The 26998-nt window shown below is 37.8% G+C and overlaps 2 protein-coding genes across 3 annotated transcripts; both read right to left on the bottom strand.

Moving 5' to 3' along the window:
* Nucleotides 1-6179: 6179 nt before the first annotated feature.
* Nucleotides 6180-13822, bottom strand: LOC145777282 (uncharacterized). Of its 2 annotated transcripts, none has more exons than XM_082588627.1 (8): nucleotides 13121-13822; nucleotides 10817-10885; nucleotides 10117-10257; nucleotides 9979-10035; nucleotides 9709-9805; nucleotides 9424-9569; nucleotides 7458-7568; nucleotides 6180-7339 (listed from the first exon to the last, which is right to left on the bottom strand). In XM_082588627.1, exons 2-8 carry the CDS (start codon nucleotides 10880-10882, stop codon nucleotides 6806-6808), a joined length of 1152 nt encoding a protein of 383 aa, XP_082444753.1. In that variant the 5' UTR covers nucleotides 10883-10885; nucleotides 13121-13822; the 3' UTR covers nucleotides 6180-6805. The 2 variants fall into 2 exon arrangements, with proteins under 2 accessions (XP_082444753.1, XP_082444754.1); XM_082588628.1 differs by having other exon boundaries at nucleotides 9709-9802.
* On the bottom strand, nucleotides 13131-24829 carry LOC145777283 (uncharacterized). The gene is made up of 7 exons (XM_082588629.1): nucleotides 24766-24829; nucleotides 20444-20537; nucleotides 18524-18639; nucleotides 18376-18444; nucleotides 14321-14461; nucleotides 14173-14226; nucleotides 13131-13230 (listed from the first exon to the last, which is right to left on the bottom strand). Exons 1-7 carry the CDS (start codon nucleotides 24787-24789, stop codon nucleotides 13213-13215), a joined length of 516 nt encoding a protein of 171 aa, XP_082444755.1. The 5' UTR covers nucleotides 24790-24829; the 3' UTR covers nucleotides 13131-13212.
* Nucleotides 24830-26998: the final 2169 nt, after the last annotated feature.

Raw genomic sequence — 26998 nt, 5'->3', positions numbered from 1 at the left:
ATCTGCAAAAAGAGTGGTCATGAAAGAGGACGCAGTAGGTAGATCGTTCACATATAATAAAAATAACAAAGGACCAAGGACTGACCCTTGGGGGATGCCGCATTTGACCGTCGAAAAGTTTGATGATAATGAGTTAAGTTTGGTGTATTGTTGTCTGTTGGTTAAATAAGACTTCATCAAGTTCCATATTTTTCCACGTAAACCATAACAATATAATTTGTTCAATAAAATTCCATGATCAACAGTGTCAAATGCTTTACTCAGGTCAAGAAAAATGGAGCACGTATAGTTATTGTTATTTAAGTTTTTGAGTAAATGATCATATATGTGAGTTATACTGAGTTCTGTCGAATCGTTTGTCCTAAAACCATGTTGACTGGGAGTTAATATATTATTTTTATCCAGAAATTTAATCATTTGTTCGTACAAAAGCTTTTCAAGAATTTTAGAGAAAGTGGGCAAAAGAGATATTGGCCTGAGATCGGTTAAAGCGGTGGGATTGGATACCTTTGGTATTGGGATGATTTTAGACAGCTTCAGTGGATCTGGATAGGTCTCTTGAGCAAAGCAGTTGTTGTATAATCGAGCAAGAATGGGTGAAATAATACAGTTTGCAAGTTTGATGAATTTTGTCGGGATATCGTGTATTCCAGGAGAAGTTTTTGTTTTCAATGTCATTATGATGTTTGAAACCTCACTGGGATTGATGTCTTCAAGTAAAAAACTGGATTGGCATGTTGTTGTTAAAAAATCTGAAGAGGATACGCCAGTTGGTTTAATTTTACTTGCCATATTAGTACCAATATTGGTGAAGTGCTCATTCAATAGGTTTGCAAAGTGGGTTGATTCAGTTTTGTGTAAAATGTTATTTATTTTCATATTGGTGGGAAGCGATGACATTGACTTGGATTTGCTAGTGATCAATTCGTTAATTACTTTCCATGTTTTCGATGCATCAGCTTTGTTTGCTTCAAATAAATAAGTGTAGTGTTGTCTTTTAGATATTCTTTTTATATGCACCAAGCGATTATTGTATAAGCTTTATATTTCTTTATTTTCATGTCATCTTTGTGCTTATAGCACGCTCGATATAGTCTATTTTTTGTCTTTATGGATTTAAGAATTCCTTTTGTGATCCAGGGTTTGTTTTGCAATTTAACTTCTTTACGGGATAATTTCCTTACAGGTGCGTGTTTATTGAGTGTTTTTTGGAACGCATCTATGAATTCACAGGAATTCACAGTCAAACAGGATTTTTTCATGCCAACCAACATAAAAAACGCCAAATTTGTGAAATTTGGTATTAAAAATGCCGACCTGGCATCCTTGATTGTAACAGAGATATAAATACAGAGATAGGCAAAGTGGCCAATTCCTAAATCGATGTTGAAAAATGATGACGTCACCGTCACGGTGTGTGGATATGGATCAACAGCGATACGGGAAAGGCTACGAGGCATTCAGTCCCTGCATTCAGTAGCCTACAGTATTTTCGATTTCGGAGTTCACTTAGTTCACGTTTTGAAAACGAAGGTTAAAAGCATACGATATATTTTAGGCTATAGGAAAATGGAAGTTTTATATGTTCCAATACGTCTTGGCTCACACGTTTTGTACAAACAAACGGCATGTTGTTTGACAAAAGAAAAGGCATTCGATAACTTCAATCATGCCATTAACTGATAATTTCATTCCTTTAAAGGTTTGGTCAGATATGATTTCTTTTTTCTAATTGCCCTGAAAACTTGAGTGTCTGCATTTATCTGTTCATGCCAATTATTAAGATACGGCAAAAATACACCTTGCAATCGTTCAAGTCTGGCATCAGTAGCTGAATAATATGTTTTTTTCGGTTTCCGGTTTGAATACTAAAATAGATCGTACTTTCATTTCATCAAACGTTATACAAAGGTATTTCTCAAAATCTTTGCATGAATCACTTTGATTTTTTAATGCATCCAGAATATGATTGTTGAATGTCCCGGTTTGGTTTTGATGCACATGACGATAATCAAATAAAGTACGTTTTGATGGCAAGCGCAAAACTCCACGAAGTTGATCCGAGTTGATCATATGCAGAGGAACTTTTTAACTGCAGGCTGAGAGCAAATCGGATAATTTCAGGATGATATTTTGTTTTACAATTCTTTTGATTAACTCGGCGCTGGTTTGACTCTCGGGGTGTGCGTTTGAGCAACGCATTTCAGGACTGCTCTCCATTCAGCGGAACCTAATGAATGGAATAATTTCTCGGCAACAAGACTTCAACAATCGGAAAACTTCACTCTGCCAATCTCGGTAACCGGCCCTGCGTCAAGTGCCTCTACAAGTATGCGAACAAGTACCAGGAATAACCTATCAAGGCTTTGTCAGTCCGAGGATAAAGATTCAAAACCAAACCAAACCAAGTTAACCGTATCTGTCACTGCTTCCTTTTGGCGTCAAGAGTTACTGGCCGAGACCATCAGGTCTACGTCTCTCTTATTGCTAATTACTTCGTCGGCTTATATCAAATAACAACGGGAAAAAATATGCCGTTGGTCAAAAGCCTTATCTATCACTTCAATCAATTTATTTCGCAAAATATATTTGTGATTGTGTATTTTAGGAAGAAAAGGTGATAAAGACTCGGTTTTTGACCTATTTTCGCCATTTCTTGGTCAAATTTCTCAGTTGACATTTTATTTTAAAAGTCCTCTTGCATAGAACACAGAATTTCATCAACTTTGTTTTTCCGTTTTTGTGCAAACAGTATTCCATGCACTTTTTGCACTACAAAGCAATTTGTGCAAATAATAAATTACCTTCCTAATTGATGTCTGCCAGCAAAGAATGACTCATATCGCGTCAAAGATTAACTCCCTACCCAGACAGCAAAATCGACGTTGAATCAATGTAAAAATGACGGATTTTGCTGCCTGGGTAGAGAATGGAATTTTAGCGCCGTCGTGTTATGACTGACAGACACAAAATGAAACCGCACGCTAATAGTAATCTGTCAATCAAGCTATTCAATATCAGGAAATTTCTTGCATTTTATAACTGGCTGTGACAAAAGGTTTATTGTGAACTTCACAATTATCCGATACCAACATAATCGGGATTAAAAGTTGGGGCAAGAAAAAAAAGTAAAAGCCAAGAAATCTCAGGTTTCTAGCGTCACTGCTTCTATGTGAAATTGTTGAATTAGCAGAGGGCGAGACCATAAGGTCTACGCCAGTAACAGATACGGTTAACTTTCAAAAAATATTTTTCGAAAATCAGTCAACATTGTAGCCTATGCTTTGTAATATACAATGCAATTAGTGCCAATGACCGGCTTCGTTGTAATACCGGGACACATTTTTGCTGGAAGTGCTTCTAATTCTTTTGGGCACCAAGCTTGTTACAGAACATTGTGTCCTGACTGTCCTCAGACACTTAAAATGAAAGTTAGACACACTAAATTTGTATTGTAATGTTGAAATATTTACAATAAGAACAAGGTCATTCTTTTGAATTGAAATATAATCTGCATGTTCTTGAAATTGCCACCCAATTCGTTTTCTCCTGTTAAAAGATTTCTTGACATCTCCAATGTTTTCATGTATTGATGGTGTAATTCGGTCTCGGACCAGTGTTAGACGCATAGTGGATACAGCAGCTTATCACCGGTCCTCCGTGGCAAGTTAAAGCATGGGACGGCACCAAACTTCAAAGATTTAGCCTACTGCTACTTTTGGAATTTAGTATTATGTCATCTGCATCAAAGTGTTTCTCACAAATTCCAGCATTTCCTTTGTGAAGAACTTGTTTAATATTATCTCTTTGATCACGTTATCTCTGTACTTAAGTATGACATTCTTCAAAACTTCATTATGCCACACTTTGTACTTCCCTTTCGCATAAACATTGACAGTTTAAATATAGAAAAACCTTTTACTTCTATCCGTGTGACACTGAGGGATTGGACGATTCGAAGCTGGCATTTATAATCTAATAAATAACTGCAAATAAATAGCATAATGATAACATTCCTGAAATTATAAAACAAATATGAATGATTATAACAACAGAATTCATAACTGTAAAATACACCACAATTCATAACCTAATCTTGCAAATGGCGTTAAGAACTACCATGTCCATGACTAAGTATTTAGTCAGTTAGTTTAAAAACTGAAACTCTTTCTAAACCTGCATGTTGCTTCCTACATATACTCGCAAAATAATCAATAAATCCAAAAGGGCTACCGTAATCTGCTAGGTTTATTGCCGACTGGTCAATAATACATAGGCTACGGTAACTTAGCTTGATAACAATAAAGTTATCTACCATATTTAATTTTCCAATAGACGAATATTACCAATGCAAGCTCTACAAAACTGAATTGGAATCATCAAATTCCATGGAACTTCCTCACTAAACCTGTAAACCTCTAGGACTAGGTAAACTGCGTGAAATTATCACGTTTTGCAGTTTGCCGGAATCGAGAGCTGCCGCTTGATCCCTATCCAGTCAACCGTGACCGCTTTTCAACATCGCCGCCTGTTTAAAGCGTAGGCTACGCGGATTCTATTGCCTATCTCTTGTATTTATATCTCTGATTGTAACAAGTGTTGGGACTTGGGTTGGGAGATTAAGAAACAACACTAGCGCCGCTAGTGGTGAAAAGGAATTTTGCTTATTTCGGGCAAGGCGCTTGTAATATTCATATGTTTTGAAATTTCTCAACTGGTCTGGTCTAAGTCTGACAGAAAGAGACCTCAGATTTTTTTCTGACCATGACATCTGGTGACATCATAAAAGTCTGCTCACATTTCCTTTGTGTGCCCCATCATGAGATTGAAAGCACTGGACAGGAAATTTAATGCTGAAAACGAATGAATATATAAAGAAAATTCCGAAAAATACATTGGAAAAGTATACAGTATTTATAGACGCTTAATTGAACCTGGTCAAAATGTTTAATTATTTTCAATTATCTACATGAACTTTGTTTGAGTTTGACTGTTTCTTTAGTTCAGTTTTTTTTTTCTGACCATCACAACAAAGACAATAGGCTACACAGTACACATCAACATAGCAAAGATCAAGAAAAAGGTAGAAGGGTCAAAAGGCGAACGTTAAAACGTGATTGTGACCGAAATAAGTAATTAATTTGAAACAAATTTGGCACAGTCACGACACATCTTCAGGAAAATAAGTTGTCAACATAACATACCGTAAAACCTCTATTTGAGCGCCACCTCTATTTGAACGCCACTTTTAAAGGGTTGAAAAATAGAGCGCCTCCCTCTAATTGAACGCCACCTCCAATAGAACACCACTTTGCCGTGTTGCCAATCCTGGGGCCTGACAGGTTGCTTCAATTTTAAACTAAAAACAAACGAATTTTAAACTAAAAATTACCTGTATATACCGGTAAATGTGTTTGGTGTTTTTTCTTTTCATAAATAAACTTTATTTCAAAATTCTGACCAGCTAGTCGAAAAGTAGAGCGCCAACCTCTAATTGAACGTCACCTCTAACAGAACGCCACTTTTAAACAAGAGTTGAAAAATAGAGCGCCAAGGCGGTGAAATAGAGGTTTTACGGTAAATGAAAATTTATTAGACGGATCGCACAGAATTATTCTACTAGAATGCCAATGGTCTTTACTTCGTGGGCGAAGAAGCTGCAAGATCAAGCGGCACTGGTTTGACGCTTGGAGTGAATTAATCGATTGAACAAACTAATCCTCCACAGTCCACATAGCTCAGTTGGTTAGCACGTGACTTTGTGAACGAAGAAGCTGCAAAATCAAGTAGCCCTGGTTCGATTCTCGAGGTGTGCGCTTGAGCAACGTATTTCAGGACTGATCTCCATTCAGCGGCACTGTAGCGATCCATTATTTCATCACATAAGTTTCCCTTTTTTTTACTATTGTGAACTAGTTTAACCTAAATTTATTTCCTAAACATTTTGTAAAAAGTTAAAAACAATGGAAATTCATCACAGGTCCCTTGATTGTAGGATCAAATCAAATGAGGAAATTTCCTCACAATTGTTGCATTGGATTTGCAGTTCCACTCGCACTCATCGCTGACCACTATTTGGCTACTTTGCCAAAGACAATCGCAAAGCAATGTGGTATGTTTCAATGAACGTCTAAGATTGTTTAGAACAGCAGATCAAATAGTATGATACCATGTCAATGTTTATTTGAAAATCTATTTTGAAAATCAGAATGTTGCATTGGTACAGAAATGGTTGGAAATTGCGAAAAAGTCACATAACAATGAAATACTGTAGAAAATATGAGCAAGAAAACTAAAAATGTAAAAAAAGAGGACATTTGAGCATTTTTGGGTGTACTCGGAGGACAATTTATTCTTCTTCAAAAAAGAGGACAAACCCTCTTAAAAGAGGACATATGGTAGCCCTAATCATCCATGTGTCCCTCTCTGGTTGCCGAGATTTCCATTAGGCTGTTATTTAACACCAAACAGTTAAACACACATAGCCTATGTGCTGTGATTTGTGGCCATGTTAGCAACTGAAAAAAAAAACTTGGTGTGAAGGTCACAGAATTGTTCAAAATGTCAGCTCAGTATTACTGTGCTTGCAGCTGCATGGTGTTATCAACGTGCAAAACAACTCGGCTCCAGGTCCCCTGCGGTCACAGACACGCATATTACCCCTGAATAGGGGGGTATCACGATTGCCCTTCGCTCATTGTCACCTGGTTTGATCGCAAACAAGTCAATTCTATGTGGTTGGTTTCCTCATTGCGTCCAGAGATGTTGCACCAAAAGAAGCCCTCATTGCATCTGCATTCGGTGTTCATTCATTCGGTTTCGCACGTTTTTGGGGCAGTCGGTCACCAGCAACCTTACCATCCGTTCCACGCTTTCGCTTTGCTTTCACAGATTTAGGTCGAGTGTCATCTTTTCGGATTCTCAACCCAGCCTCTTGACGGATTGCTAGAGCCTCAGCTTTAATTGCATGTATCCGAGCAATTGCATTATTTACAAATGCGTTATCTTCAATATCGTAAACAACATTAAACAACTCGTCTAAACAAGCGCGAAAATCCCTCATAGATGTCGAAGTTGTAGTGGGTCGTGCATTGCTGGGTCCAGGTGCGTCGTGGTTACTGGATTCAACATTGGTAGCAAACTCGAAAGACGGTTGTACAATACTTTCTGGAGAATGTGAACCAACCTCTCCGACAACATGGCCGCTGTGGTCATGGCGACCAGGAAATTTGATGCTCCAGTAAACCTCTTTCTTAACATTTTGAGCATCACTGGCTAACGCACGTTTGATGCGTTCACAAATGTCACGGCGTGATGCAGAGACAGGAAATGAAGAAATCTGAAGCAAAAATAAAATCTTTTTTCGGAAACAATGATTGTTATAAAAAGAATAAGCATCGCCACTGTTGTGCGATAAGCCTACTCAGTACTCACCCGTACTGTATCATGTCACTTACCGAAAACTCAGGAAACTTTGTAACTTCTTTAGCATGAATGCGTGCTGAGCAATTGAACTTCTTTGAACTTCGCGGGCACAGTTTCCTACGGGAAATGTTGTGATCTGGTAGCTGTGAAAACATGAATCGCATAACTTTTCTCACTTCAACGAACCTGAGAATCCTTATACGACATTTGAAGAACTCTCCACTCAGTTGTTATTACTTTCACTGCTAAGTTGAACAACCCATAGAATACATAAAGGAATCACGATAAAGCTTGACAGGAAAGTAATAAATGATGAGTAGGGCGATTACTTTTTGACTTGTTTGAGATGTGGAAGGAGTCGCTTCAATGTAAAGGTATGCGTGTGAACATCAAAAAGGCAAAGGTCGTAATAAGTTAAACGGAGGGGGATACCACAATGAGCAAATCGACCCTTGTGGTGTATGTGGAAGAAGAGTGATGGCAAATTCTGTTATGGGTGCGAAATGCAAGAAGTGGGTGTATGGAAAATGAAAAGAGTGACATGCAGATTCGGAGATGGTTTTGAATGTGAAAGATGCAAGAAGATTGAAAAAGAATAGTTGGTCCACTCCTGTTGAAAAGCTGAATGACGAAGTTGAATCAGTGAATGCCTTTTGTTATCTAGGAGATAGTTTGAATGCCAGTGGTGGTTGTGAAACTGCTCCTGCATTTCGTGCCCATAATTCTGTTATGGGCACGAAATGCAGTAAGTGGGTGCATGGAAGATGTGATAAGATGAAGAGAGTGACATGCAGATTCGGAGATGGTTTTGAATGTGAAAGATGCAAGATTGAAAAAGAATGGTTGGTCCACTCCTGTTGAAAAGCTGAATGACGAAGTTGAATCAGTGAATGCATTTTGCTATCTAGGAGATAGATTGAATGCCAGTGGTGGTTGTGAAGTGACTGCAAGCGTAAGGTTTGGCTGGGTGAAATTCAGAGATTGTCGAGAGTTGTTATATGATAGAAACCTTCCGTTGAAAATAAGAAGAAGAATTTATACGAGTTGTGTGAGATCTTCAATGCTGTACGGAAGTGAGACATGGTGCTAACGGGAAAACAAATTGGAGATTTTAAGAACTGAGAGAGCGATGGTGAGGGCAATGTGTGGTGTCAAGCTGATGGACAAAAGGAATACTGAAGAACTTGCTTGGGTTGAACGAAAATGTCGATAAGTTGGCGAAAGCGAATGGAGTGAGGTGGTTATGGGCATGTTTTGAGGAGAGCGCTGAAGTTGCGAGTGGAGGGTCGTAGAAAACAAGACCCAAGAAGACGTAGAAAAGGCAAGTTGAGGAAGAAAGCAGCAAAGTGGGCTTAACAAGAGAGGGCGTGTTAGACAGATCAATGTGGAGGCAGGGTGTGAAGGCGATTGCGGCATTTGGAGGTGAATCCGGCCACTCTCGGTAACGGGGACATCACCGGATTAAAACTGGACTACCGGTACTACTGTACTACTTGTCAAAAAAAAGTCAAAATTATTTACAAACTGCATTGTCGTGGTGTCGTAGAGGTTGCACTGTCAGTGATTTTTCATTTTACATCTTACACCTTGTTACTTACTTTATACTGTTGTGAATGGCCCATTGTCTACTTATTGTGAATGATAAACCATTAGGTGAAATAGTTAGGTTGATACGGTGTGATGCTCAACACACCTCAAAACGTGTAAATTTTTTGGTAGATTGTAAGTCAAAAATGTAGAAAAGTATCCCTCGTTGTACTGGGCAACAATAAATTTTAACTTTTTGTACAATAATGCGTAATTTAACTACTTGAGTTCTTTATACGTCAAAAGTTGTCAAAAAAATATTTTTAATGTCAAAAGTTTCAATTTTTAGGTAAAAAAATAGTAGCCCTAATGATGAGGAAATAACGTTACGATGCTTTATTTCTCTTTAATTAATGCAAAGCCACATCTGAAGTGAATTATTGAACACAAGAATCCAGAAAAGTAACGTACTGCTCGGGAAATGGCCAACTCTCTTTTTCTATCGTTCTGCACTTTGTTGTAGTCTTTCCCATGTTGACACATCAATGCAACACTTCTGGAATTGATGTACGGTGTATCAGATGAAAGATCCCAATGAATACGACTCTTTGCAATATCTATCAATACATACACAACATTTAAAGAAACTGTTGTAAAAAACGCATATGACAACAAATCATGTGGAAAAAGTGATGTAAATTGTACTGCTTTCTTTCTGTCCAACAAAAAAAACTACACACTCATGCCAAGCTTTACCACAAGTAGTTTTGCTGTATGTGATGAACTTGGTGGATGTTGAAGTTTCAAATTGCAGCACTGAAGATTGAACCTCATCAAACGAAGGTAAGTTCTGCTGGAAGATATTTAATAGGAATTGGCAATGCTAACCTACAGTGGACACAACATACAGTTAAAGTAGCTACGTGATCAACAATACAAAATCACAAGATGCTTGGCTAAGTGACTTTGAAGACGTTGTGATGGTATTGAGTTTCATGTACACAATGCATCATTGTAAATACAAACCCGAACAAACGTGTCACGTTCAGGAGTATCGTAGCTTCCGTTAACGTCTGTAGAGTTCTGAAAGTTATAAAAAGCAGTTGTGATGACTCAAAATAATCTTCCGATACGCTCTTTTTCAACCTCACTGTGGACATTCACCTCACATGGATGGTTGTGCTCATTTAGATTAGGAAAGGTAACACAGCATCCAGTCGCGGTTAGCCTTGTTGTATTTCTTTTCAATACTATTTGCAGTTGTTTGCTCATGTCCCATTTGGTCATAGAAGTTTGTGTAGATACCTTAACAAAAACAGAGAAAATGTGATATGAATGCATATCGTCAAAACCGAGTATGATATATAATTATATCATACTCGGGATTAAAAGAGATTAAGACAATTGCTGCGCGGAAACAATCGGCCACCCCCACTAGTGGGGAACAAACCGACGATGGATTATGATGATGTATATACTTAGAAAATTGCAATTAGCTTAAAACGAAAATGATGAACAGCGTAATATTGCCAATATTGTAATAGGTGGGTCCCATACTTGATTCAAGCATCGGGGGATGAAAAGATAAGGTCCTCATTGTACTAAGCCTTCGGCACTAACGAGAGTAGGGTGGCCAGTTCCTTTCTCTCAGTCGCCTTTACTTCAGCATCTACGCCCACCAAATTTATTACACCCTGGGTATAGGTGAGCGGTGTTTGTCAACAACCAGTATAAGCCGGTAGTCGAACCAGGTTTGCATAATTGGAAAGCCAACGCCTTATCCGTTGCGCCATCCCACTACCTTTGTGATAAATGTTGCTAAAAGCGAAACTCAATCCATTGCATACGGTATGTGATAAGTTACCTTATATTCTGGAAATTCAGCAATTTTCCAAAGTTTAATTGTGGCATTGCACTGATCCGTCACCATGACCTGTTATGAAAATCATAGAAGTTGATTTTAGCCTAAAAGTTTGTAGGTGTGTGAGACACAATGCAGCCCTCGAAATTAGCTTCCATCTACGACGGCAAAAACAGTGCCGTCGCCAAATCAACAAACCTTGGATTGCGGCGGCAATTGCCGTATGCTTTAATGTTTAATCAAACGAAATTTTATGCGCTTCTTCTTCACCGTCTGTCACACGGCGGTAGCCAAGAGCATCACGCAAGCTATTTTATGCGCTGACAATGCTCTTGTGAACTGTAAAAAGTTTGCAAGTTCCTTATAAATACTGGCTTAATTGTTACGCAAAAGTTATTCTTTCATCGAAGGGAATGCTTATTTTTGACCGGTGTCGTTGCGAATATAAAAAGTGGTACAAAATTGGATAAATGGTTCTTCGGCAGTAAAGAAAAGTAATGCTTCCGATCATGTGGCATCGCGCGTTCATGAACGGGCAGTTTTACGTCTTTAAGTATTCCAGTGACGACGCGACAACCTCATCCTCCGATGATTCCGATTCTGACTAGTTTATCAAACAGACTTTGTGTTGCTCACAGTATCCTAATTGTGCCGAAATTATGTTAGTGTACTGTATACGTAAATCGAGGCAATCTTCTCGCAGGGAGCTATTGATTTGTTATCGGTACCTGATTGAGCAATTAACGTTATTTCATAATAGTTTAACGTCGCTAGATGTCGAATTAATGTAAAACAAACGTAAATTTCTTATTGGGCATTGTTGTTGCGCGATATAACTCGCTGGGAAAATTAAATCGATTTGTGCTGACTCGAACGTTGAATCAACCCAAAATTAACTTACTTTTCCCCCCCAATGAGTTATAACGTGAATCACCGTAACAGCGGCGTGCGTATCGCGTTGATCGCTACTTTTGGTATTATTACATCACAACAAATCAAACAGTGCGGTCGTGATAGACTATTCGATTATTTTTTTCTCTTCTTGTTTTACATGTTTTGGTACAATTTTTTTGTAATAAACGTTCACAGCAATTGCCGAGGCAATTTCAACTTTTGCCGTTTGGCCTCGACAACGTTTTTGCGAAGTAGAAATATGCTAAATTTAAAGACTGTGTGAGTGTTCACAGCAAGTAAAATAGTCCGAGGTGAGGTCTTGGTGCGATGTTTCTGCTGATTAAACTCACGCTGCAAGTAAATCAAACAGGAAGAAATTTTAAACAATTTTTGTCCGAATTTAATGCTCATTTTGCGACGGCATTTTTATTGCCGTAGCAGAATGGCCATTATGACGTTTGCGACGGCATTTACCACGGCAATTGCCGTGTGCCGCCGCTAATTTCGAGGACTGCAATGTGCATTCCATGGCAGTAGTTCTCAATACGAGACATGGCAACATTTTTGTTGGGGCGTGTTTTGCTGTGTTATTTTATCTTACTTACCACTTGCAGACAAGATCAATACGTTTCTTAAACGGAGAGAGGGTTTTTCTGCCTTGTGCTGCTGACTGAATCTCTGAACCCCCAAAAAAATCCTCACTCAAGTATTTTAGCAAAGCAAGAACTGATAAATTCTCCGTCATCTTATTTAGTCGAATGTGGGTTTAGTGATGTTGCATGCTACGAGAAATCGACTAGCAACCACCAAACGTGGTGATTTGAGACTGAAACTGATTAAAGTGGAATTTTGTATCAATCAAATACGTAACAATTAACTGGTATCAAGCACATAGCTCCAATTAACGGTATTACTGAGTAGCCTATAGATAGCTACAAAATTCAATCAACTTTGTGCATTTATAGTTCATATCGTGTAGTACAGAACAGAGCAGTTCTCCAACAGATGGGCCAGGAGCAGCAGATAATGAGATCTACAGAAATGCTGCAACTGAAGTTCTTGGGTCACAGCATAAGAAAAGGCGAACTTGAAGATTTATCTTTAAGTGGAAAAATAATAAGAAAACGGTCAAGAGGAGCTCAAAGATTCACATTTTTGCACAATTTTCAACCACAAATCAAAAACCCTACTAAAATTTGGCAAGACGCACGAGATCGATCAAACTGGAACATCATTGTACATCGAGGGCTGTATCAGCCATGATACCTACAGAGAGAGATCGTGTAGTAAGCATTGCAGTGACTTAGCGAAAACAAACGCTTTTGAAACACGTAAGATTGGGCCTGAATTTTTTCCAAACAAAAGTGGGGCCTGGGCCAAGAAAGGTTGAGATACAGATGTTATGGCATTTACCTGAGTGCTTTGCTGTGAAGCAGCTTTTTTTGGTCGACATTTGAACTGGACATATTCCAACTTGATGTATGGTGTGTCCTCTCGCCAATAAATCACACTATTTGACACTTCTGCGTAGTAACATGTTTAGCAGTTAAAACAGTATATATACAAAATAAACACAGTTGCATATTATTGTAGCATTCTTTTTATTGCAGTTAGTAAACCGTCTCCTCTTTTGTGATGCCTAACCTTCACTTTGGTGTAAACACTGTGCTTTGCAGAAACCTTATCAGAATCCTTGTCAACTAGGAAAAGGCTTATTATTGCAGTATGAATACCAACATCTAGTACACTAGTAAATTACAATGACAGGATGTTAAAAATCAACATAAACATGGCACCGTATGCTTGTTTCTGAACAACAAAAAGTTTTGTTCCTGCTTTTGCTTCATACTCTTCAATGGATCTCATGGCATCTTCCACTGAAGACAACCACTACAACAATAAATAATCTATTCAATGTGAAATGTCTACGCTATTGGAAGAGTGCACGTGCTCAAAGTTGCTACCGTGCAGCTTACAAAACCATTCGACAAGATTTTTCTCTCCATTTTTGTTATGAACTCCTGGATAGTTACTACCAATGGTTAAATATTTTGTAGTATTTCCTGCTTTGAGTGGACAAATCTTCATCACCCATTTTTTGCCATAAGCAATCAAAGCATTTATGCTGTAGCATAAGATTACAGTGAAGAAATGTAAATACATGCAACAAATCTAAGTTTAGCGAGTAGAAGGTAGCTGATAGTTCGAAGCTCCGGTTTTTCTTCTTTCCTTTTACTAGTCTATAGGTACTTCACCACATTTAGGTTTATTTTATTCTGATGAATGCTCCTGATGAGTCAGACAAAAAACTGCAGCTTCGAGCTACCTTTTACTTGCTATTTTCAAGTTCTGCAATACTAATTGTGTAAAGTTGGAAACAGTAAAACAGTTGAAAATTAGTTGGTGAACTGTTGAAGGTCTTGTTGGACCCTAGTATATTGCAACTGCTACCGTACATCACAAACCTGTACTAGTGCACGACTTTCAGTATCATCATTTGTCTTTACTACTGTAGAGTTCTGAAAATCACAAAGAACATTTGTAATGACACAATATCTTTTTAACCTTTTTACTATGCTCTTTAACCTTACTGAAGTTACTGTGGACATTCACCTGGCAGGGATGGTTGTGTACATCTAGTTTAGGAAAGATGATGCAACATCCAGTCGTACTTAAACTTGCTTTGTTTGTTTTTAAAGCCAATCGGAGTTGTTTGTTTATGTCCCTTTTGGTTGTGGAAGTTTGTGTGGATACCTTAAAAAAGCAAACGAGATGGAGCACACTGAAAAAATGAATGGTAAAATTTAAAAAAAAATTCCTTTGTGCTAACATCATCATTTAATAGAGCTTCGGTAGAGAGTTTGTCTTGTTGAACCATAGGCATACGAAGCCGAGTAACATGATCAAGTTTAACATCTTCAAGTTCATTACATATAGAAACACAAAACTACGCAACAAACTAAGTACGGTATCGAATGTTTTCGACATCACAAGATGACCTCTTCAGGAATAATATACATACAACTTAACTACATCTGAACAAAATACAATGGTTAACTAAATCTATAAACAGGAAAAGACAAAAACTGCACAGTACTTCTGACTAGCTCAAACTCAACGATATAGGCTTCACGAGAATCAAAGGTAACTGCATCAAAAGGTGTTAAACAGATCACATGATATAGTACCTTTCTACCATATCATTCCATAGAAACCTAAGAATCTGCTGCTTATTCCTGTTTTTGTTCACAGTCTTTCTTTTGGTTTCAAGTTCTTTTATTTGGTCTATGATGGTCTTCTTGCACTTTGCGGCTGGTATAGATGCAGATTGCAGATGAATATAATATGTTGATGATGTCTTCGTAGAGTTGATTGTGCAGTTGACTAGATGTTGTGGAATTTATAAATTAAAATGTACAGAGATAGAGAAAATGTCTGAGTACATTCAAACGAAGCGGAAGTTTGGATGTTTTCAGTGACTCATACTTTCCTATTTCTGAAGGATCATCCTTTATTGAAGATCGTTATGCCATTCTTACACTCAGCTAATACAATACATTCAATACAATACGTCAGGTAGGTATATTTTGTAGTATCCTGGAAGGTAAAATCGGAATCAAGTTAATGGGTGGAGAAACAGCATACATACTTACATGCCTGTGACGTAATTTGTTACATAAATAAGAATATATAATACTATTTTTTCATCTGGACTTCCTTAGCCATTGTTTTTGTTAAAATGTTTAACTAATGAGTCTATTTATATTGCTTCAGAATGTACCAGAACCAGTAAATCCAACTTGCTACTATCATAACCCTCAGAAGAGAAACCACAAAAATTTACATAAAGTGCAAGGATCATCAGAAGGTCTTATTCAAATAGAATCTATTAGGATTCTAATAGATTCTAAATCTATAGGATTCTATTTGAATAAGACCTTCTGATGATCCGTTAGGTGAAACAATTTGTAAAGGCTTCAGATAGTAATAACTATATTTGATTTACTTCACTCTGCTTTGTCTTTTTGCTTAGCATTGAGCACTTTTTTGTAGTATTAATAGTTTTCATTGTTTTTAAAATGCAAGGAAATATGACATCGTTGCAAAAATTAAAATTTTAAAACATGTCTAAATTTGTCTGTAAACTTAATAAATGGATTAATTATCCAAAAACAATAGAAATGAATACCAACATGCCGTACCTAGCACAAAAGATTAAGATTTTATGAGAATTTCAAAATTCCAGTAACCTGTAAATGTTCCGGGGCCGACAGCAGGGTCTAAACATTGACCGAAATTTTTTTTTTGCATGCCTTCATTTTTCAGGCATACACAGATATTTAGATATCCCCCCAATTAAAATTAAAAATTTACCCCAAAAAGGCGCAGCTTATTAATATGTTGCGTAGTTTTGTGTTTCTATATGTAATAAACTTGAAGATGTTAAACTTGATCACGTTACTCGGCTTCCGGCTTCGCATGCCTATCATCATTTAAACTGTGGAAAAGTAGGCTACCATAATAATAATAATAATAATGGTGTTGCCAGCACAGCAGTGCTTTTTCACCTTCATAACTTACGTAGCAATATTAAATAAATAAACGAAATAGAATACCAACAAGGAAGTCATAAACAAGAGACAAACACCAAGAAAAACGAGTCAATACTACATCATACAATAGTGGGCAATATACGTTATATACATACTGTACAAGTTACAAGATGTAGGCTAGTGAATGTCAACGTTGGTGGAGGCGGCCAGTACTTGTAAAATATGACTACCAAAGTGGGTCAAATTTAACTTCTCTATTTCGCCAGTGGTGATCCAGTCTTGTTTTGAGCTGTTTAAACTAGGTGCTGTGACAATTTTCTCGGGTAACTTATTCCATTCATTAACGATCCAATTCGGAAAAAAGTTTCTACCATGTCATACTGTAGTAGTGGTTTGATTAAAGTCAACCAATAGGCTATCATTTAGTGTTTAGGTTGAAGATGCTGTATAATGATACAAGAAATGAAAGGATTTAAAGATAGCCTACTTGTAAAGTCCGGAATGGCCCGTTTCGTTGAGTCCGATTCGGTGAGTTCCCTATTCGGTGAGAGCCCTATTCAGTGATTTTTTTTAATTATTGGGTACCGTAGTCTAATTATCATTGCTGTTATAGGGTTAGGGGTTAAGGGTTAGGGCCGGGGTGACCAAACTTTTTCTCTGAGGGCCGGATTGCTGCGAGATTAACAGCTGCGGGCCGAATGCAAATTGCGAAAAGATATACAACAATTTAGAATCTCCATTGTGATACACTGCAGGGCATCGTGCAGTGGTGCCGAAGTTAGTTGAGGATTGAGGGGGATAAATCAACATTTTGTCAAATTTTATACGATTTTGAACATAAGGGGAGATGCATATTTTTATACACAATTCAGGCTACTTTCAAACCGTTCGGTCAGTTCAGAGATAACTCTGTCCATGACCTGATTGTAAAGTATTTTATAATGCAGTTGAGTGTCTGCAGTAGCTGCCATCGAGCCTCCACCCAATCTGCACCATTGAGCCTCCATCAAGCACTGCAGCGCATAGAATGATACAAAACACGCATGTAAGTCAACTGGACAAAGTTGTTGATGCGATTATCGTAAAAGTAGAACAGCTGACACTATAGTTACGAGCTGCGAATTAACGCAGGAGATTAATCCATTGCATAGGCTACCAGAGACACAAGGCCTGCACAGGAGAATAATACAATGAGTCTCCTCATAAGCATTACTGCAGTGCTGTGGCATGGTCCAACTCGTCCTTAATACCTTCAATGAAGGTCCTTCATTGTATAACGTCAAATCCAAGACAATTTAGAACTGTGATCAAACATCAATAACAAAAAAACAACAACAATTCGAGATGCTTGCAAACAACTAAATCGAAGTACAACTTCATAGTAAATAATTTTTTCTAAACTATTGAGGGGGGGGTGCTATATCCCCCCCACCCCCCTACTTTGGCACCACTAATCGTGCTCTTGAAAAACATTACACTGATGAAACATTAGTGTTTTAAACAACAAAGGTTGAGATGTCATAAGAAGAAACAATATGGAAAAATCATTAGCAGGTTGAGTGTAGCTCAACAGCAACGTCAGTCCTTTACAAAAAGTTTGGTAACTTTTTCCTTATCAGTTGTAGTGCAGCTGTTATTTCCGCAGCACGTGGCGGGCCGAATGAAATCAGTTCGCGGGCCGGTTCTGGCCCGCGGGCCGTAGTTTGGTGACCCCTGGGTTAGGGGATAGGGGTTAGTGGTTCGGAATGGCCCGTTTCGGTGAGTCCGATCCCTTAAGGGGGGATTTTTTCAATTTTTTTTTAAAAATTATTGGGTACCGTAGCCTAATTATCATTGCCGTTTTAGGGTTAGGGGTTAGGGATAAGGGTTAGAGGTTAGGAACTCACTGAATCGGACTCACCGAATAGTAGCAGACCCTAGTGATTAGGGTAGGGGTTACGGTCTTATTTTAATGTTTAGCGACGTTAAAACGATGTAAAAACGGCAATGATAAGCTACGGTACCCGACAATTTTCAAAAAAAATTTCAAAAAAATCACCGAATAGGGCTCTCACCGAAAAAGGCTCTCACCGAATAGTAGCAGACCCTGTAACGTCACACAATAATATAAATTACCTTATATTGGGGAAATTCAGCAATTTTCAGAAGTTTAACTTTGGCATTGCACTGATTTGTCACCATGACCTGTTATGAAAACCATAGGATAAGTTGGTTTTATCTGAAGAAATGTAGTGAGACACTATGTACATACTATGGTATATACCTGGTCCTGAGTTCTTTTCTGTGAATCAGCTTCTTTTGGTCGACATTTAAATTGGACATATTCCAACTTAATGTATGGTGTATCCTCTCGCCAATAAATCATGCTGTTTGACATTTCTGAAATAATTTTAGACATGTGTTAAACAATATACATAATCAAAATGTTGCATATCAATACACCCGGTTATTTTTTGTCATTGATGTGTCCATAATGAAAAATATACTATTAGTTGCAATAGTCGATATGCCAGTATGTTGACAGGAAAAGGTAACATGGCCACAAATCTCTGTCCGTCCCATTTGCTCAGTGGTTAAGCGCCCGACACAAAACCAAACAGCGCTGATCCGACTCTCGGGGTGTGCGCTTGAGCAACACATCGAAAGGACAACTCTCCATTCGGTTTTTTGAATCTTTTGGTAGTTTCGCATACTTGTAGAGGCTCTTGATGCAGGGCTGGTTACCAAGATTGGCAGCTAGTGAAGTTTCCGATTGTTGAAGTCTTGTTGCCGGGAAATTATTCCATTCACTAGGTGCCGCTGAATGGAGAGCAGTCCTGGAATGCGTTGCTCAAGCGTACACCCCGAGAGTCGAACCAGAGACCCATGATCTTGGGGAGTAAGTCTTTTAGGCGCAGACAGTTAGGCACTGGTCAAATAGGCGCGCACATTGTGGCGTCTGCATATTTAGGTGCGAGCACTGTGGCGCCCGTTCATTTAGGTGCTATTCCTAGTAAAGTATGCAGATTGTATCAGCTTGGCAGGTAGGGCAATGCTTTTCACACACAATGTTATAACAAAAAAATCTGTTGTTTTGTTAATCTGCGACTGCGTGCATTTATTTGTTGTTAGTCATGGCTTCAGTTAGTGAAGCAGCTTTATCAAGCAATGCTTTTCACACAAAATGTTGTATTGAACAGAAAAATATGTCATGGCTTCGGTACGTGAAGCTGCTTAAACCACCAATGCTTTTCACACAAAATGTTATATTGAACAGAAAAATATATTGTTTTTTTTAATGGGCATGTTCGGCATTTATTTGTTGTTAGTCCAGGTTTGCATCGGCAAAAGCTTTATCAATAAATTATTCAAGTTTCTGAACATGACTGAGTTCACTTTTAGTTATATAAGTCAAATAATAACTACCACTAAACATCAGTAAAAAATATACGGTAGCCTATATTCAAGCGGGTGGTAGGCTTGAGTGAAGACTGAAGAGTAATTTAGTCTTCCATCAAAACCCCAACTAGGTTTTGCCAAAACTGAGCTGATACAATCTGCATACTTTACTAGGAATAGCACCTAAATGAACGGGCGCCACAGTGTGCGCGCCTATTTGACCAACGCCTAAAAGACGTGGACCCTGATCTTGAGCCAGGCGCGTAACCACTGAGCTAACGGGGCGGACCTAGTGGAAAGTGGATGCTGTGCAAGTGTGCAATCCACTTAATAAAACAATCTGCAAAAAAAACTTGTGGTATATACATAACGCGGTGAGCCGGTGACAGTAGCAACACTTGAATCTTGATAAAAGCACTTCTTGTTGACATATTAACCTAGATTTTTATGCCACTTTTTTAAATAAAAAAAGTGAATACTTCTAAAAACGTTACTTCCAAACCAATAAACAGGTCATGTAGTTGACATAAAAAGATAACATTTACACAAGTTATGATAACATTAATAGGTAAATAAACTTAAAAATTTCTACTGTCAAAACGATTTTTGTAGTTAGTATCTTTTTCGTCCCGGACGCGTTAAGGACGAAAAATAAAATGATTGATTGTGAATGGACAGTTGGACACAATCACATCGATGGTCGCAAATTAGTACATGGACCCTACAATTTGTAAAAAAAGGTAAACCTCTACACTCAGTTCAGTATGAATTTTGTAGGATGTTATGTAGCAAACAACATTCACACCATATGCTCGTTTCTGTGCAATAAGAAGTTTTGTTGCTGTTTTCTCTGCATAGTCTTCAATCGACTTCATGCCATCTTCCACAGAAGTGAACCACTACAAAAATAATAATAATAATTGTATGCACTGGCAAGTAAACACAGTGCAACCACACGCCATGTAGCTGACAAAACAAGTAGGCTAAATGAGAACTCCAAAGTACATCACCACTTTTTGTTAGAATATACCATATATTGTACTCAAATACAATCTAAATCAAATATAAGCACTTTTTGGAGCATTGCTACTATGCTACTATACCAATACCATATTGCATAATTTAATATTTGTCAGATAAGAATATATCACTAAGTTACTACCAGCTTGCATCTAACTACTCCATGATTATTATAAGCTATTATGTTCGTTCAGAGGATCGCTTGACTTTTCGTAAGAATATTATTTAGGTTGGTTTGGAAAAGATGCTTGAAACAAGTCAGACACTACATCCTTCATCGGCACTACCAAAGAGTCTCCACCTCTCATTAGCGATACCAAAAATACTCCATTCCTCACTGACGCTATAAAAGATGATTCAACTCTTATTAGAAATACCAAAAACACGCTGCTATATCATCACGCTTCTTATGCTCTTACATGTGCAGGAAATTTATTTAAAAAACAAAGCTTTTTTAACTATTTTATCTTGATAATGAGCTGCCATATTGTGTATTTGTTCTGCAATATAAATTATGCTACTTAATATCGTTGCTGCGAACACTTTATTTCTGTATAATATCTGTAAATAGTCCTTGTTTTGATAGTCCGCTACGTAATTTCAATATATGTGTGTAACTGTATACTGCATATTAGTTTGTTTTTGTGATGTTGTTGGGTTCAGTCGTGTTCTCATTGCGCTCCAGTTGTTCCAGGAACGAGGAGGCGACTGATTCTTAATTAATTCATCAACTTGTTTTAAAGTATCAGGTTTGGTGGCCGTGCTTAACTATATTTATTGATGCATATACCGCAATATTAGATCCTTTCATGCATGTCTTAAACCAGGGGTGTGCAACGTGCGGCCCACAAAAAAAATTGTGCGGCTCTCAAAGATGTGCCAATTGTGTGTGGCCCGTGAAACGTGTTTATATTATAGATTTCGCACCTTCTGTTAACCATTTTAGAAATCTCCCACCGGCCACCATTAATCCATTGTGTTTAATAATTTGGAGTGTAAAAATGTATGGTCACATAAAAGGCTTTATGAACAAATTACGACTTTAGAAAGCTCACATACAGACATTAAATCTTTTCCACTTTCCAACTTTGAGAGACTGTGGAATGCATCCTGAGAAGAAAACTAAATTTGAAAAATTGTTGTATGAATTTTTGGCTCGTTTCAAGGACTTCAAATCTCATGAATATTTGTCTGGTATATTCTCTTTGTCATTCGACACAGACAAAGCACCAAGGCCTATGAGAGGGGGGTACGGAGGGTACGGCGTACCCTTTAGGGCCCAGGCCTGTATTTGTTGGGGGGCCATAATATTTTTTATGTCAACTACATGACCTGTTTATTGGTTTGGAAGTAATGTTTTTAGAAGTATTCACTTTTTTATTTAAAAAAGTGGCATAAAAATGTAGGTTAATATGTCAACAAGAAGTACTTTTATCATGATTCAAGTGTTGCTACTGTCACCGGCTCATTGCGTTATGTATATACCACAATTTTTTTTTGCATATTGTTTTATTAAGTGGATTGCACCAGTGGCGTAGCTAGAGGGGGGCGGGGGGGGGAGCAGACCGCCCCGGGCGGCACGTCTGGGGGGCGGCTCTTTCAGACAGGACTTTTTTTTTTTTTGTTGATAATGCAAAAGTACACGGAAAATAAAAGCAAACAGAATGGCAACGTTCAAAACAGTGGCGTAGCCAAGGGGGAGGAGGGGTTTGGGGGTTACAACCCCTCCTTTGGCACGCATGTGACATCACGATATTGAGAATGATGCTTTCAGTCTCTATGTCTCTAAAACAAAGTTTGCCTAATTTTAAACGAAACTCTATTAAAAGAGCGAGTTTTGGCAATACTAAACATTCAAATATCTCAGCCAGGAATTAGTAACAAGAAAACATAGAGACTTAGCTTTATTAAGTTACCGAAAAATGCCAAAGAAAACATGATCTTATCCTGTTGCTATGCCACCTGACAGCACCATTTTACAGGAATATTTATACTAGGGGATTTATACCCACATTTTTGTTGAAAATGCTCTCAGAATGCACCAAATCCAAAGTAATTTTTCAAAATTTTCTGGGGGAGGCCCCCCAGACCCCCCACCGCTGGGTGTCGTCTTTGACGAGGACGCCGACGGGCTTCGCCCGCCGGCCCTTAGTTAAAACCCCCCTTTCAAAATTACTGGCTACGCTACTGGTTCAAAACATACAATAATTCCACTTTAAGTCAATTAAAAAATTTAATTTTCACATGCTTTTTCTTGAAGGGGCGGCAAAATCTGAATCCGCCCCGGGCGCCACATTCCCTAGCTACGCCACTGGATTGCACACTTGCACAGCATACACTTTCCACTAGGTTCGCCCCATTAGCTCAGTGGTTACGCGCCTGGCTCAAGATCATGGTTTAATAGTTTACGCGCAAAAATGTTTAGTTAAAAGTTAAAACCATCCTAAACGACTGATGTCAAGCATAAAAGTTGATATTCTTTAGTCCTGGGAGGCCCGTAATCTAGCAAAAGGGCCCGGAAAGGTAATCGAGTGCTTTGCGAGCAAATTAGGGGCCCATAGTGGTAATTTAATGCTTTACGTGCAAAAATGTTCTGTCAAAAGCACCATAAACTAAATCATAAAAGTTAGTTATTCTCCTGTCCGGGGGGGGGGGGGGGGAGGCATAGTGTAGCAAAAGCAGGTTTGAGAAAAACCCGGGCAAAAGGCCAGGGTGATTTTTGTTTTGTTTTTAAAAACTATTTGACAAAAGTAGTTTCACGCTTATTTCACTTCAAATTGAATTTTGGAGTTAGAGCAGGAGCCGGAGAATACTTTCGGAGCAGGACCGGAGCCAGAGTCAAAAAAGTGACTTCTCTCGTTCACCTCTGCTAGTGCTGAGCATGTGGTGAATGCAAAAGTTAATAAAGAAAGGTTAGGATTGGTCAGATGATTAACTTGATTATGTTTTAACAAAATGTTATGTTTGAGCCTTGGTAAAAAGCTTGGCTTGTACCAGATACATATAACACTCGGGAACGTTAAAGGATTTAACATAAAACACACACAAAAAAAACATAAACAAAACTACTAAATCCAACGTTTTCGACACCACATAGTGTCCTTTTCAGAAATAATTATAAGCTACATCTAAGAGAAATAAAAAAATAAATTTAAAAATTTTACATTAAAGATGTAGGCTACACTGTACAAGCGACACCTCTCAACAGCACCATCAACAATGACACACAAATTCAATGCAGGATACACAAATTGGCGAGGGAAAGATCACATGATATGCACAACACAAAATAATGGTTTTATTGCAGCCTGATACTATTATTGCGCACAGATGTCCAACTCTGCAGTAAAATGTTGTGTGGAGTGAAAATTTCTCTCAGAGGCCCTGAAAGCACTATCTGATATCCAGCTTGAACTGATTGATCTTCAAGAGAAAACGGATTTGGAAGCAAAGTAGGGCCTATTTAGAAATGAATCTTGGCAATTTTTACCAAAAACATCTCAACCAAGATGACTTTACACATTTGAAGAAATCCATTGCTTCAAAAATGGCTCTTTTTGGCTCAACGTATTTGTGCAAACAATTTTTTTTCTGAAATGGGCATCATGAAATCTCCCTATCGATCGGTTCTGACAGACAAACACTTGGAAAATGGACTTCGAATTGCGAGCACTTCTATTAAAGTAAATTTGGAAAAAGCCGTCGGGAAAAGAAGCCTGCTGCAAACTTCTCACTGAACTCGTTGAAAGACGGTGTGACAATAAAATTGAATAGCAGTTTTCTTCAGAAATTTATGTGTCCTACTTATTATTTCTGCAAGGAGATAACCCCTAATAATGCCATAAGAATAACATGAATAACAAAACAAAAACTACATTTCTGTGCCTGCAACTACTAAAAATCATAAGTTAAATAATCGTGCGGCCCGCGGTTTTACTCAGTTATTTATATCTGGCCCTCCTGTAATAAAGGTTGCACACCCCTGTCTTAAACCATTAAGGTTTTGCCACCTTTTCCTTTTGTATTCTGACAAAGAAAAATAAATTGAATTTATTGTTTACTTCAGAATAGATCTGACTCAACTCAATCAATCAACTGAAACCTTACCTGAGTTTCATCATGATCATTCATGATGGATTGATGTGGGCTACTTGCGTTTTCCTGCCTATGCCAGCGGCCAGCTATGAATTATGATTATGAAGCTAAATAATGCAAATGCCGTCTATTTGGGTTTTCGCGCGTTATTTACGTTCTTACGTCACAGACAACGTAGCTTCTGATTGGCTTGAGGTTTTACTGGCAATGACTGAATTTATCCTGTTAAACTGCTTACCTATTTTTGTGATTGATTGAATCTTTATCCTCGGACTGGGAAAGCTTCTTGTAGAACTTAATCCTGGCAGTTTCGCATACTTGTAGATGCTTTGAATCACTGACGCAGGCCCGGTCACCGAGATTGACAGAGTGAAGTTTCCGATTGTTGAAATCTTGTTGTCAGGAAATTATTCCATCCATTAGTTAGATGCCCCTGAATGGAGAGCAGTCCCTATACGTGCGTTGCTCAAGCGCACACCCGGATACTAATTTTTTTTGCCTATTCTCATATGACAGTCATAATTTCCGATTTTATTATATAATATGTAATTATGTATGTGTGTATTAGTTTGTTTTTGTGATGTTGTTGGGTTCAGTCGTGTTCTCATTGCTTTAAGAATTGGCGCTCCAGTTGTTTCAGGAACGAGGCGACTGATTCTTAACTAATTCATTTAATTGTTTTAATGTATCAGGTTTGGTGGCCGTGCTTAACTATATTTATTGATGCATATACCGCAATATTAGATCCTTTTATGCACGTCTTAAACCATTATGGTTTTGCCACCTTTTCCTTTTGTTGGTTTTGTTAGAGAGAGAGAAACCTTTTATTTTGTCTGTTGCGACAATAGTACGGTATAATTATACACAATACGAATAAAATAGTACCATAGCTATCTAAATACCACAACAGACAGGAAGCAGCGAAAGACTATATCAGTCATCGAGTCAGCTGCTTCCCAGTTCTTAATGTGACAAATGTCAAGCATCGGCAAATTACGTTGAAACAAGATAGGCTGATGTTCAGTAATATTAACGAAAAAAAAGAAATCATGTGCTGCTGCGATCCTCAAGTGAAGTCCTGTGGTTTTATTCAAATATAAACTTTATTCCAGGTGATTAAAAATAGGAAAAACTTTTGAAATCAATAAACTCTTGTAGCAAGGGCGTTTAAACTTCAGTGCAACCAAGAAAAGTTCAAGCCAATAAATAGTACAAGGCTACGAGTAAAAACATTACAATACAAAAATAATCACAGTTTAAAAAAAGGTAGGCCGTATAATTTGACAAACAAATTGAATAGAATGTAAATGAGAAATAATTGAGTGTAACCGAATAACACAATAGGTCAATAATGTTTTCTTCAGATGAAATTTAACAAATCAAATCCAGGCGACGTATTATTACAGTTTGAGCCCAAAAATATTAGTTTGAGCCCAAAATAACAATTTATGACACTTTTTGTCACTTTTCCACTGACATAAAGCAACAAAATTTAAATTCAAATAAAAAAAATCAAACGCATTGAAATAAAAGCAAGAAAAAAAAACAATTTTTGTCGATTTAGGCTAAGCGCGATTGATCCAAACTTGTCTGGCAGCTCTGCTTAAAAACTGACTAGGCTTGAGTGCTGGCCAACGTTCGATTTTTATGTCAAAAACTAAGTAATTTATCATTAAAAACTCTTGCGCTGGTTTAATTAAATTGATTTATACCGATACAACACACGCTAATGCAGAAAAGTTAAAAAAAACAACTAAATTTAAAACAAAAAATTTTAGGACAAACTTTGAACCGATTTGATAATGGGCAGCAAACAAGATGTTACACAATAGAATGTAAAACAATTAATCCACATGGCTTACTAATCGTTGTTTGATAAATTTTCTACCGTACTGTACTTCAATTGCTTCACTGGATAATCATTTACTTTCCTCATTTCTATTCTTCCAAAGCTGAGGCTGGCGAGTCAATTGCTTGTTTGCTACAGTACATGCGGCAACCGCAGACTTGGATTCTTGATATGGGTTTCTTTGAATTGTTCTGTCTATGCAAATTCTTTACCAATTTCGAAAATTTTTGGACTGAAATAACCACAATTAAATTCCTTTCTTAATTTGTCTAGAATTAGCTATTCTCCAGGCCTAAGTTTTTCTTTAATCCAATTTATATATTTAGACCTGGAGAGCAAAATCTTTGCTGCTTACTTTGTAAAAAGCGCGGGGGGGAAAAAAGGGAATGTTACTGT

This window comes from Aplidium turbinatum, chromosome 9 (genome assembly GCF_918807975.1).
Source record: "Aplidium turbinatum chromosome 9, kaAplTurb1.1, whole genome shotgun sequence".
In the NCBI taxonomy this organism is placed as follows: domain Eukaryota; kingdom Metazoa; phylum Chordata; class Ascidiacea; order Aplousobranchia; family Polyclinidae; genus Aplidium; species Aplidium turbinatum.
This window is presented reverse-complemented; position numbering and strand designations above follow the sequence as displayed.

What these genes read in the sequence shown, in the direction of transcription:
- LOC145777282 (XM_082588627.1), bottom strand. Translation starts at nt 10,882, where the DNA reads ATGGTGACGGATCAGTGCAATGCCACAATTAAACTTTGGAAAATTGCT. An exon ending in AGCACAACCATCCATGTGAG is followed by an intron (nt 10,036 to 10,116) that starts GTGAATGTCCAC and finishes TATAACTTTCAG; the next exon opens with AACTCTACAGACGTTAACGG. An exon ending in AACGTGACACGTTTGTTCGG is followed by an intron (nt 9,806 to 9,978) that starts GTTTGTATTTAC and finishes AATATCTTCCAG; the next exon opens with CAGAACTTACCTTCGTTTGA.
- LOC145777283 (XM_082588629.1), bottom strand. Translation starts at nt 24,789, where the DNA reads ATGAATGATCATGATGAAACTCAG. An exon ending in ATGATCATGATGAAACTCAG is followed by an intron (nt 20,538 to 24,765) that starts GTAAGGTTTCAG and finishes TTATTTTTGTAG; the next exon opens with TGGTTCACTTCTGTGGAAGA. An exon ending in TGCACAGAAACGAGCATATG is followed by an intron (nt 18,640 to 20,443) that starts GTGTGAATGTTG and finishes AAATTATTTCAG; the next exon opens with AAATGTCAAACAGCATGATT.